General features: G+C 46.5%; 1 protein-coding gene across 1 annotated transcript in view; it reads right to left on the bottom strand.

The window, feature by feature from the left end:
* ALDH1A3 (aldehyde dehydrogenase 1 family member A3) overlaps nt 1–7,453 on the bottom strand; it is a 37,253-nt gene extending 29,800 nt beyond the window's left edge. The window contains exons 1-2 of the mRNA XM_030015406.2: nt 7,303–7,453; nt 3,571–3,675 (exon numbers count right to left, since the gene is read on the bottom strand). Coding sequence (XP_029871266.1) covers nt 3,571–3,675; nt 7,303–7,401 — 204 coding nt within the window. The 5' untranslated portion in view covers nt 7,402–7,453. The remainder of the gene's footprint in view (nt 1–3,570; nt 3,676–7,302) is intronic.
* Between the last annotated feature and the right edge of the window lie 6,167 nt (nt 7,454–13,620).

The following is a 13,620-nucleotide window of genomic DNA, read 5'->3' as shown; positions in this document are numbered from 1 at the left end:
GGAAATGCCTGCAAACCTCCATACCCACCTTGGATGTTTGCATTATGATACAACCCCCAGTTACACAACCGCATACCATTTTCCCCTGAACAAACTCACACCGTTCTTTGTTCTAAGCTACCTCCTCCACATTCCTCCTCTACCTCAAGTCCTGCTCATCACTGCTCCATTTCTATCCTGCCCCTTTTTCTTCTCTCCTGCCTCAACAGCAGGCTGCAGAGCACAGTGGAGACCATCACCCCACTGGCTCTGTGAGTAGGGAAAACACCTGCAAAAAATCCTTGCTCTGCTTCAGGCTCAGTGTGCACAATACTTCTTCAGTTTGGCCAGTAAGGAGCCAGGGATGGAGCACACCCAGTGGAGACTGTCTTCTATTCAATTACTAACTTCTTCAAAAAGCCTCCACTGTTCACATCTTTGGAAATGCACTTCTCTGACATAGGGCATGAGCGTGCCACAGTTTCTTGATTAGAAGATGTTCCCTGACCTGCTCCCCTGCAAACCCTCTGCGAACAGTATACACATTGCATTGCTCTAACTTTTGAGCCCAAGTTCAAAACAGCTACAAACAGCATCTTAACAGCCTAAAGTGTCCAAAACCATTATTGAGGGCATTGCAAATCTGCTGTAGGGAATAATATTCCTGCAGCCTTTTACCTCAGCCTCCCACTGCAATCTGAGGGGGGCAGGATGACTGAGAACAGAACCCTCTTACAACCCTTCAAAGATCCACATGGGAGAGTGAACTGCTTAGAAATGATCATGACAGACACTCCAGAGCATCAAGTCTGCTCGACAGTCACAGCTGTGGACCTGCTGCCCACGCTCTGTGGCAGCCAGCTGAGCCAGGCACTCCTTTGAGGAAGGAGCACCTTTCCCCCTGCCCTTGACGGATGTTAGCAAGCTGCTAGTAGAAAAAAGCCTGTCTTCAAGAGTTAGACAGGACCAGAGAAATGGCAATGGCACAAGTATTTTTGCCTTCACACTGTAACACCGAGACAGGGTAGAAGTTCTGGGGCTGCACTATTTGCTGGGGGCAGAAGTCTTAACAAAGAAAGTTATTCCTTCTCCATTATCAACCTGGCAAACACTTGGACCCTAACCCATTATTTGGGAGGTAAAAAGCCTCCAAGCATCCAGTGGAAGCATTTGCCATTATATTTTCAGTGCTTCTTTTTCCACACAAGACTTTCCTTTATCCCCCAACTATGCCGTCAAGGGCTAGTCTGTCTTAAATTCTGTAACTAAAGAACAAACAACAAAACCTTTGCTCCTAGCCTCATAAAGCATTGGCCAAGTTTCAGCACCAGACTAAATTGTCATCGCTGAGATATTGGCTGCCAAATTCCCACCCCTCACGTGCAGATTAAGCAAAACACACTCTGCACAGCCAGGGAGGGGCAGGTTTCTGTTCAGGGCTAGGGAAGTGGAGTCCTGCTCCCAGCCTGCTGTGAAGGCAGAGCCAACCCTGGCACAGCACAGCTGAAGCCAGAGCCAGTACCACGAACTGCCACCCCTGCAGTGGTACTGACCAACACAATCAAGTATGATGGCACATGGGGACAAGACGCTGGAAAGCGCCACCAAATACAACTCACCACTTTCTGTAATGACTCCAACAGACTGGAGTTACAGACCTAGGAGGGCATGTTCAACCAGGGCAAAGGAAGTCTCAGGGGACTCAGTTTGCCAGAGGACAGTGGGACATGGTCAAGTGTCACCTGTAGCCAAAAAGCTAGTTTGGGATGCTTCTTTCCCATGACTCTGCTTTCTAGCTAATCCAGATCCAGGTCTAACCCCACTCAGTCTGTCGCAAAAGCCTACTTAGAGCAAATAAAAAAATTTTTTTTTTTTTTTTAATTTAAAAAGTGTGATGTAAAGGGGTGGAAGAAGAGGCTTTCAGCACCCAAGGTGCAGCTAACTTACATTCTTGCCTGCAATTATTCTATGCACCAAGGAGTCAGCCAACTATGCTGAATATCCACGGGCAGAGGGCTCCACCGACTGGCCCCAAGGAAAGGTTTACAGTGACTCTCCTCCAAGCTAGAAGCTGAACGTTATCCTTGAATTCAGGCAGGGACAAGTCTTAAGGAGGCAAGCTGCAAAACTGGCCTTTTAGTTCTGCATAATAAATTTCTTTAACCAAGTCATTAAGAGTCAGGCTTGAAATACTCATGTAATGCTCTGTAACTGCTTGAGGAGACACTTAGCTCAGGGAACAATAACAATGTCATGGATTCTGCCTAGCAAAATACAGTTGCATCAGAGTGAGCTTCAACTCCACTGTTTACATGCCACTGCAATTCAAAACAGTTGTGTCTTACCCAGTTAGTATAAAGAAATTACACATAATGTTTGGTTATGTCTCAATCTGCAATTGTGCCATGGATGCACAGATCCCCCATGGCAATAGGTCTCAGAGGCTGCTTTAGTGCCATCCAAAAAGAACAGCTACCTTACACACTACTTGCATGCAGGCTGGAGGCTTGTATTGCCAAGCAAGTTTGCTCCCATCTCCAGAAGGGTCAGGCTTTATACTCTACACAGTATAATACCAGAAAACACACTGCCCCTGCTCAACTAGTATCACTCCTACTAGGAAAGGATCCCCAAGGCAGCTACCTGGCTGGAAACCAGGCATTGGGCCTCACAAGTATTGGACAGGCTTAGATACTAAGAAAAAGATACCACAGTACAAACAGAAATGTCCACGCTGCCCGTCACTTACTGCCCACAGCAATGAGCAGCCAAAACCCTGGTACAGCAGAGAAGCCGTGAATCACCTTCCCATGACACGCTGCAAAAAGCCAGCTCTTGGGCCAGCTCTTTCCCATAGATCAGGCCAGTTGGCCCATACGTGATGAGCTGTTTTGGACAAAAAGTGTCACATCTGATTGTTCCTCACCTCAGACCGTTACCAAACCCACGCAGTTATGTCCCATGCTAATCTACATCACACCAGGGCCAGGGACTACTGAAGTTCTTGGGAGATACTGTTTGGTTCAAACTGAGAGTTGCCACATTTGTGCAGGAGGCCAGAACCCGTGATACCAGTTGGTAAAGCAGCACCACGTCTCTAGCAGAGAGTGGGCAGTGTTTGCATGACTGAGCTTAAATTCCCCCAAGCACTCAGGTTATTTGTTGATTGTGTTTAAAATAGGGCAAGTTTCAGTTTGGTGTCTCCACCAGGTTGCCATGCCGTTTGTGTTGGGAGTGGTTTATACACAAGGCCCAACTTCTGTCAGGGATGTGCATACACCATCATTGCTATTTCCCCAGACTGGCTGCTTCCTTCCAGTCTATAACACAAGAACGATGCTGAATCTCATTCCTCTGACAGTGTTTGGCAGGGAGTTCCTACCAGGGAAAGTGACTCTGCCGAGTCAGACAGGATTGATCCCACCCACCCTGTGTAATTCTTGAGCAGCACATCCAGTGTCCCAGACCTTCAGCTCACAGTCTGGCCAGATGTATGTTGTCATTAAAATCCAGCTTTTCCTCTGTGTGCCTCCCTACAAAAGGAAGTCCCTTAGAAACTGTCTTTTGCACTGCCTTTTCAACAACCCTTACCTTGTCTCCTTCCTCAATGTCACAAATTTTCTCCAATGTTGAAGGGTTGTAGGTGGGGAACTTCTTTCCACTTGTAGACTCATGCCATTCATTGTTAATAAATATCTGAAGAGAGAACAAGAGGAGTGGGATGGGGAAGAGAAAAAAAAACCCTGATGTAGACAATGCAAAAAACCACAAGTACTCCTCAAAGGTCCCGAGGCTCTTCAATTTCCATTGATGGCAGTGTCAAGCATGTTCAGTCTCTCTCCCAGGGAGACTGTTTGCGATACAGACAGCATTTATCCAAACTAGAACCTGAGCCAGAGAACAGACGAAAAAGCCTTCATGCACCCAGTTAGTTTTGAGCAAGAGGAAGACAGAGGATGGGGCCCACACAGTATAACACCATAATTTGGCAATGAGAAACAGACAGTTTTTGAAATACATCTCCATGGGAACAGCAAGCAGACACCAAGAGAAACTCGTATGGTTCAGGCAAAAGGAGCCCCTTGTTACATGCTACAAATGAAATGCCAGCGTACAATATTACTTGGTTGTTTGTATCCTGCCCTGGGCTACTTCCACGACTTGCCCCCTGCAGCACTGTCCAGAGGAGGATAAGTACTGGCTCAGTTCTACCCCACCATGCCTTGTCATGGGCTAGATCAAGCCTCCCACATCACTTGGAGTCGTCTGTGACAAGATTTAAGTGTTTCAAAATATTGCATTTCCAGAGCAAGAACAAACAGTCCCAGTGTTGCGTAACTGAAAATGCATTAAATATTAGAGTGTTGTTACTCACTGTAAACAGAACATGAATACCTATATACAATGAATTGATTCAACATGCATCTTATCCACACTGTGATCTAACTTGGCAGTGTTATATTTTATAAATATACTTTAAGTAAGATTAGATGAAGTAATCTTTATTAGTAGCCTGTTAGCGACTGTAAGCTAGTACTTTTACTTGGAAGTCATCCACATTTACAATCTTGTTTATGAGTCGCTACACACCACCAGGAGATTAATGTTGCATCCCTTACATTCGGAATTCCCACTGCTTTGGGTCATAGTTTTCTTTCCTCGGGCAGCTTTTTTCCTGAAAGGAGTTTCTCCTGACTACTTCTGCAAAAAGCATCTGAGATGTAACCAGCATAGAAGCTGCACTTTTGGACCCACCTGTTTCAGACAGGCAGAGAAAAAGAAAATCTTGGAAAAAAAGTTGTCAAGTGAAGTCACAAGAAAAGATACATTAGATATATTAACTAACTTGACACTAATGCTCCCAAACTACCTCTGTTATCCAAGTGCTGCATTTTAACATTTACGCATTTTAACTTCAGTTTTCCTTTGTTTCACTAATAAAGAAAGTAATATTATAAACATGGGTGATACAACAGGAACTGTAAAATTACAGCATCAGGTATATCCTCACAAACGAAGGATTGGGGAAGGATACCATTCTTCCTCCGCATTCAACATTAATTCTATGTGAAAGGGTTGGGATGGGAAAGCGATGTTGCTATAAGAAGTAGTAAAACACAAGAGTGACAGGATCAGGCTGTTTTAAATGTAACATATATGCTGGCATCATTCTGGGAATCACACCACATAGCCCTAGTCTTTGGTGCCAGGACTTGAAATCAAACAGAACAGCGTATCAGCCGTTCATGCTTCATACTCAGGATTCGGGACACGGGATTGTGGACAGATCACTTCCATCACACATCCATGACAAGCATTAAGCTGCTCTATAAGCAAGATCTTTGTTGAAAATTTTTCCTCTCCTGCAGCCCCGTAACTGGTAGAACCGAAAATAAAAATCTCTGCTAAGCAGAGGAAAGTGTGCCGTCAGCTGTAAACATCTGGTGAAACTCAGAGCTTGTAGAAAACCCCTTGCAGTTTTATGAAAACTGACTGTGGCTCATTATTTTCTCAGATGCACCAGGAGCATCAGATCAAATGTCAAATTCACACTTTTAATTAACATTGGTTTCCACTTTTAAGAGACTACCTTGATACCTTTAGTGCACAGAGTCTCTGGCAAAACTTTGGCGAATAAAAAAACGCGTGTTTTAAAACATACATGGCTGCAGGATCAGATCCCTAAGGAGTATTTAAAAAAGTGTTCACAACAATAAAAATAACAAAAAACAGAACATTTGGATATTTAAGAAGAACTCTAATGGCCGTGTCCATTTTGGATGCAGGAAAGAGCTGTTTGTGCAGCATTACGCCATTCTGCAATCAGCAGCTGCAGATCCAATTTGCTGCTAAATGCAAGTTTATCTTACAAAGAAAAAGTAGATAAATTTGGGATGTTAAAAATTAAGCTAGTCCAGTGATTACCTCTAATTGCTAATCTGTTTCAGTACTTCAGATGCATAATTCAAATCAACACCTCACTGGATAAGCTACTGCTGTTTACTCCTTCTCACTGCAAGAGAACGAGCTTCAAGTTTGCCTTTTTTTTTTTTTTAATACTTAATACAGAAATGTAACAGTAATTAATATACTCATTCAGCGCCTCCAGCTCTTTTAGTCCAGCCACATAGTTCAAATTATGGCAGTCAAGGCTGCCTAGCAGCATAACCAGCTGGGATATTTTCGCCACTGCACAAGACAGCGGGTCAGGCTATTGTGGAACAAAAAGCGACTTGGCTATCGCAGAGCTACGGCTGTGTTAGGGAGCAGGGATTTCTGCAGCGGTGCTCAGCTCCACACCAACGCCAGCCTCACCTCAGAGACAGAGTAATCAAGCTCAGGAGCCTTCAGTTAAATCCGAAAGGTCAGGAGCAACCCTTTAAAGGTCATTTAAAGGGAAGATCAATGGAGACCAGAGAGATATGGGTTTGTGTGGGCTTGTTGCCTGACTCCTCATCCTGCAGGGAGGCCATGGAGGAGCACTGTTGGGACAGCGAACCACCAACAAGATGTGCGTGAACACCACTCCTCTTCAGGAGCTGCGGGGTGGCCCTGATCCCATCACAGAGCCCTTTCACAAGGCCCAGTTGTGCAGGATGCTGGCCCTCCTCCACGCTCCCTGCATTCACCAGGACCCAAACCTGCCCTCTGGCACCGACCCCCCCCTCCCAGCAGCACCCCATCCCACCACGGGGGAGCTTCACACAAGGTCAAGGAAGGACGAATGCAACCCAGGCAGGCAGCTTCTTCACAGATAAACCCCTTCTTGCCTCTGCCCGGGCTCACCCCATCCAAATCCGATTTCGCTGAGCGCTAATGTGATGCTAAAAGCATTTACCAGGTGGGTTTGCAAGAGCTGCATGGGGCGCTTGGGAAGACGGCCGTCAGGGTGACCAGGAGGGGAGAGGCCAGCATGGCACCGCAGCCCTCACACGGCAGGCTGGCCGCTGATCGGCCTGCCACACGGCCAGGGAGAGGTGCCCATGGGCACCTGGGGCAGAACCACAGGTTTGGTGGGGTTTTTTGGTTGGTTTTTTTCCTTTCTAAAAAAATGGTGGTTTCTCGGGCTTTAGGGACTGGGGCAACAGCAGCTCCCCTAGAAATGCCATGGTCATCTGCTTGCTCCAGTCACTCAACCACACTCACATCCCCATAAGCCCACTGCTAGGGCGGCAGGATGAATTAAAAAAAAGTAAGAAAAATGGCATAGAGGGATAAAATTTTACATTATAAAAATAATACTTCACCACGAGCCTGACTCCACCAAGCGCCGGCGACGCCACAGTGGCGAAGCCCGCTGCCCACCTCCCCTCGCCGGCTCACCTTGGTGTACTTCACCTCCAGGCTCCGCAGGGGCCGCGGCAGCGGCGGCACTTTCCTGTCAGGCTGCCCGTTCTCCACCGCGCCGTTGAGGGCGGCCATGGCCGCGCCGTCGAACCCGCGCCGCCCTCTGCCGCTGACAGCCCGCGGCGCCGCCTTAAGAGCGGCGCGCGCCGGGCGCCGCCGCCCGCCCCCATTGGCCACCGCCCCGCCCCGCCTCGCGCCCCGCCCCGCCCCGTCGCGCCGCCGCCGCCGCCTCCGCCGCCGCCGCCGCCCTCAGGTAACGGGCGGCGCCGCGCCGCCGAGGCCCCGCCGCCGCCGGCGGGCCGGGGGGCGCCCGCGGGCCGCGCCCGCCGCCTCGGGGCTCCCCGCGGGGCCGTGGCGGGGGGCGGGGAGGGCCCGCGGGGCGGTGGGAGCCCTGTGCTCGGAGGTGGCCGCCGGTGGCGACCTCTCCCCTGGTGAGGGCAGCGAAGGAGGGGGGCCCTGCCCCGGCCACCCGGGGTTCGGGGAGCAGGGCAGCCACCCTGGCTTCTCCCAAAGGGTGGCGTGGGAGGACGTGCCCTCTGCGGCCTCCTGCCTCTGCTTCCCACGGCAACCTACCCAGAAGTCGGTGTCCCACGGCTCTCCGCGGGAACACCTCTGCTCTCCCCAGGCACGGTGTGGGTGTCGGGGAGTGGCTCGTCTGGAAGGCTCCCCCCTCCCTGGTCATGTTACCTCCTCTGCTGCCAACTACGAGGGCCTTTCTCTGCCACTCCCGCTGCCCTGACTTCCTTACCCCAACCTGCTCACCCCTGTCCTTTGCTCGGTGCCTCTGCAGAGCTTCCCAGGGCTGATCAAGAAGAGAGGGAAGAAGCGTTACATCGAATGTCTGATGTGCGCCTGACAGCAACGCCTCCGCATCCTCGTGTGCGTACCTGAGTCTGGGACCAGTTTGACCACCCATGTGACTGTCCCAGTCAAAGGACATCAGCCTACCGAGGCAGGAGCAGGGCCTTCAGCTGAAACTTCCTGCAACGATAACCAAAATACTTGTGTCCCACACAGTCAACCTCTAGCACGGTGCTCATAGTAGCGTACTCCGAACGTTGAGAAAGATGATGTCTTTCAAGAAGTCCTAAAGGATATGGAACATGTCTAAAGTGACAGATCTAGGCTCTGTGCCTGAACAAGTTCATTATGTATTGCTTAACTTCATTCTGAATAAAATATGTGTAAGTCTTTGCAGGCTGGGGGCCAGGACACCAGGAGCACCCTTACACCCACACACACATGGAAGATAATACAACATATTTTCCATATAACAAGTGGCAAGATGCCTGAAGTTATCTTACAAAATGTTTCACAGAATCTGTAATCCCCAGCAATAGTCAGCACTTTGCTGTTAGAATGCTTAAAAATACTCAGTGCTTCCAAAGGCAGATAGCCTGTGATATCATAGCGGTAGAAGAGTTAGTGCTGATTCAGAAGGGAAAGTAGCACTGATGAATCAAACCCCACCTCCTGCAGCTTGCAGGATATTCATGGAGGTCCTCTGCCCAGGTGAAAGCCTGTCTGATGGTGTTTGGTTCCCGACAGCTGCCAATAACACAGAGGAAGATTTTTTTTTTTCCCCACAATCTACATATCTTTACCAGACAAATGACTGAATTGATTTCTATGAACTGTTAATATTGAAGGACTCATCCTGCCTAGCAGTTGCAAGATGAAATTTTCTCTTCAGATGGGAAGGTGCTTCAGTTATAAATAATTTGTGGGAATATCCTTGTATGCAATGGCAGAATCAAATGAGAAAATAAAGGGATGTATTACAACAGCAGAAACGTTATTTCTAAGCTGTCTGTTTTTAACTGTCCAGTTGCTATGTCCCACAAAAGCTACAAAAGCATCAAAGCTAGAAGAATCTCTTAACCAAATCCCAACATATTCCTAGTCCCAATAAAGAGGAGTTTGGATCCAAGCTATCCTTAGATGTCATCAACGAAACTACAAGGTGACTGATAGGATGTGCAAGTTGAAGTCTGAGACAGAAGACATTTCTGTCTATTCTCTCTGGAAAAGACATGGTCACTGTTCCATTCTAGGGCCAGTGGCATGGTCTGGCAACAGAACTTTTTTGGGCCTCTAGTAGTTTGCCTTTTCCAGTTTTACCAGAACATATCACAACACTATAGGCAATAATTTGGTAGTTTGAGTATCAGGGAGCGAGGAGGAAATCGTTACAGAGGTGACAGAATATCAATAGAATTTATCCATTTCTGTCTGTATTTTGCCCACAGAAACGCTCAGCTGAAGTGGAAGGTACTCTTGTAATTAGAGGACAAAGCACCTGGATGAGGAGAAAGGTGAATAAGAATTTCCAGGACAAGTAGCGTCTAAAGAGTCATTACAGTGGGTTGTCTCGTGTGGAATGACCTTGTCTCTTACATCTCATGAGGGAGATTTTTTACAAGACATTCCTGGGAAAATTATTTTAGGCATTATTGCCTCTTTGAGTTAATGGTGCAGTGTGAGACGATGTATCTAAGGCAAAAGTACCACATGCAGGGTTTGGGGATGTGTAAGCCTTTTAGAAGGCTGTATGAAGTGAATGAATTGTGAGTCAGTGACATATGAATGAGCTGAAATAATAAACTTTAACCAATATACATAGCTGTATGCAATGTTTCCCCTAGTAACGTCACAAGAAGAGTAACAAAACGTTCCACCGTCAAAGAGTTTTGCAGACACTGACTGGTCCCTTGTTGGGCAAACTCAGTCCTACCATAAACAGGAACAACTTCACCAGCCTCAGGAGGTGTGTCTTTTGTCGCTGGTGCTTATATCAGATCCACAAAGGTGGAAACACTCGCTCCTCCAGACTGCCCAATGGTGAGCTCAGCAGGAGATGCCCTAAAAGCAACAGCAGAGCCCCGATCAGAACAAGCGAGAGGCGTTTTATATTCATTCCCATGCTCCAGGAGGGCCATGCCACCATTCAGATAGAAGCATTGAAAAAATGGGGTTTACCTAAGTTTGTAACAGTTGATAAATGTGTCAGAAACAGACGCAAGAGGAAAAGCGTCTGTTAATGAAAGGTCACATTACTATTGAGTCACCCTGTTATGTTCTACTGTTGCAGCAGTGTTTGCAGAGATGTCTGCAATATGTATCCTTAACCTGCTGCACTGACTGCGATAGCTGTGAATTCCCTGGTACTGCGCTTCTCTGCAGAGCTGTATCTCACAGAAAGTTTCTAGACTGTGAGTACACCAGCTCTTCTCTGCCAGCCAGCACAAAGATTGCCTTTCCTCTGTTGGGTCAGACATGTACACTCTTAAATCTGCCACCATGAATTAGACCTGACCACACTTTTCTGTGCCTGTCTGTCTGTGCCAGTCTCTCTGTGCCAAGAACAGTCACAGAACATGTTCATGCTATGGTGTAGCTGTCTCCTATCTGCTGTGGATGCCAAGGGTCTCTGCAGGAATTAATTTCTCAGACCTACCCACCACATTTAACCATAATGAAGGGACTATTGCTGGTGGTAACTCCTCCTCCAAGTACACTCTGCTCCTGTATGCATGTGCCTTATGTCCTGTCTCCACACCGGGAGTGCAGGGGGGTTGTATCCAGCAGATCAGTGAAGATGTCTCCAGATCACCTGAGACCATGATGTTTCTGGGCAACTTCAGCATCCTGCCCCATGGATGAAGACAGATTTGGCAGTGGGGCACATACTCACGTACAGGATGGTGGTTTGCCCAGCCAGCAGTGGCGTAGCCATTGAGAGCTGCTGTACAAGTTGATCAGTTGTTATTTCAGTGATATTTTGCATCTAGACCTCAGCCTATACTTCAAGCCGACCAGAAGTCCCGTAGCTCTGTAGAGTAGTTAACATGGCACAGAGCCAAAGCTTATTCTGCTTATTTTATATACACCCCGAAGCACATACACACACAAATACATGTGTGAAACAACATACTCTAAAAGGCTGCACACTCCAGCATTCAACAGCTATGAGACATCAGAATTTGCCTGGGTTTGTGCATCCTGATGAACTGTAATTGAGTTATCCATGCCCTTTTCCTACAGACATCCCCCTCACTCTGCATTGGCAATGGTTGCTGCTCCTGAGCGAGCAGCTCCCCTCATGATTTATTCTCCTCTTGTTTAATGTGCAGCGATGGGGCTTTTTACGGCCTGTTATTCAAAGTGTGCTTTAGGCACAAAATTATTCATTTCCGTATGGTTTTTCCATGGTGCTCATGACAGCAGCGTCTGAGTGTTTCACACGCAGCATTTCCTTTTCCAATAATTTTGAGAGGATGCTGACCCTATATTATCAGTGAGGAAAGAAGGCAGGCAGCGATGAATTAAAAAAAGGGTCTTCATAATTTTGGATTCCCAATGTGAGTCACCTACAGGCTGAGTACTTTAGATGACAGGCATTCGGAGCTCAGCTCCCACTGAGCTCAGCTACGGCAGTAATTGCACAACAAGCCAGATCTGAAGATCTCCCACTAAATGCCCAGATAAGGCAGAACGCGCAGCAAGCTGGGCATTCCTGCCCAGTGACTTTAATCTGGGAATTTTCTTATTTTTCTGTACCAGATTTTGTAAACTTACTATTCCTGTAACTTTGTTTTCTGTGTGTAGTTTTCTAGGGTTTGAGTTCATTTTTCTATGCAAACTTAAAAATCATAAATTTCATCACTCTTGATCAAGTTCACCACAATATGGGTTAGCAGCAGGATGGATTGTTTTGAACTATGATATGATTGGCATTTTACAGGCCCCCTGGTAGCAGTAGTGGACTGTTTAATTGATACGGGCTGGCCATTTGAAGGGAGCGAGACTGTGCTTTGCCAGTGAGTTTGGTTTTGGTTTGTTTTTCCAAATATTCTCTGGCTGCAAAATCCCAAGATCCATTCCAGACCCCAGAAACAAATGGGGTATACTGAGCTCCTTCAACCTGGTCCCGTCTTACCAGGCTGGCTTCTTTGTTCCAGACGCAAAGAATACAAAGATGGAGAAACAGTCCCTTAGATACCCATTGGAAGAAGCTATTTAGTAACAAAGGCACCTATTTGCTTATTTACCTGTCTAAACAATTATGTAGCTACCTAATGGTAATTACTGCTGCTTAAAAATTTGGCTTTTACAGAGATTTTTGCTGAGTTCATTGAAGACAAACCTGATCAGCTGCCATATAAAACAAGTAAGAGAAATGGTGATAAGAGAACTGCTGCCTTCAGCTGTGAAGGACATTGCAAATGACACAAAATTAATTTAAAAGTCTGCCATTTTATACCAGGACAGGTTCTACTCAGTTTATCAAAGTATTCACATGCAATTTCAAAAGGATTGGAATCCAGACAGATGCCTTTTTAAAAAAAAAAATAAAAAAATCAGACTGTCATGAAGATCTTTTGGATATTGTATGTATTACGTGGGGTTTTTTAAGTTAATCCAACCTTACTTGGGCTGTGCTGAATATTAGTGGAGAAGAGTTGTACGTATTGGATGCATCTTGGAGTCTGATGCAGCCTTACCTCATGAACTCACCACTCCCCCAGTAGTTCTATCGCCCTTCTCGTGCCCTGTAGGTTAAAGTTTCCATTTTGACACATCTGGGGCTGAAGAAGTGTTTCTTTTCCCATTCCTCTCCACCATCACAAAATTTGTCAGTAAAGGTGAAGAGAAGCGGTGTGAGATATTATGACATGCTATTTGTGTAAGCATTTGTAATCCTAAATATGACCTCATGATGCAAACCAGGACTTTGGTGGCTCAAGACAAAACACAGTCTTCTTATATTTTGCACTGTAATTACTTCATGAAGCAAAATCCTCAATCAAATTAATATTCTTCATGCATATCATAGGTATTAAACTGTGAGTGTGCACCAGGACTGGCCTTCCCTTTAGTTTGCTTGGCTCCAAAAGTAAATTGGAAAAGTTAGTGGCAAGGAACTAACAAACAGCTGAACATTTTGAAGCCTTTTATATTAAAACAACTTCTATTTCCCCTTGCCTTCACTTCTTCCTGCCAGGTCTAGCACTGGAAGACAAGGAGAGTGGGAGCAGGAACAGAAGCAAGTGCATGATAACCTACTAAGATAGCGTCTGTGCTGTGAAGAAGTTCAAGGACCTGTTTCATTACAAACCATTCAGTGTGTCTGGCACCGCGGAGTCGATGGGAACCACTCCCTGCATTGATCTAGCAATGCAGACCTGAGGATTATTTGCCTACAAACAGCTATTGTTTGCAGGATTGGCAAATGAAAAAACAAATATGTTTGTTTTCTCCACAGATCATGTTGCTTCCTACTTTTTCTTGGTA

Source organism: Aquila chrysaetos, chromosome 5 (assembly GCF_900496995.4).
Source record: "Aquila chrysaetos chrysaetos chromosome 5, bAquChr1.4, whole genome shotgun sequence".
In the NCBI taxonomy this organism is placed as follows: domain Eukaryota; kingdom Metazoa; phylum Chordata; class Aves; order Accipitriformes; family Accipitridae; genus Aquila; species Aquila chrysaetos.
Note: the sequence above shows the minus strand (reverse complement) of the source record. Positions and strands in the feature narration are given on the sequence as shown.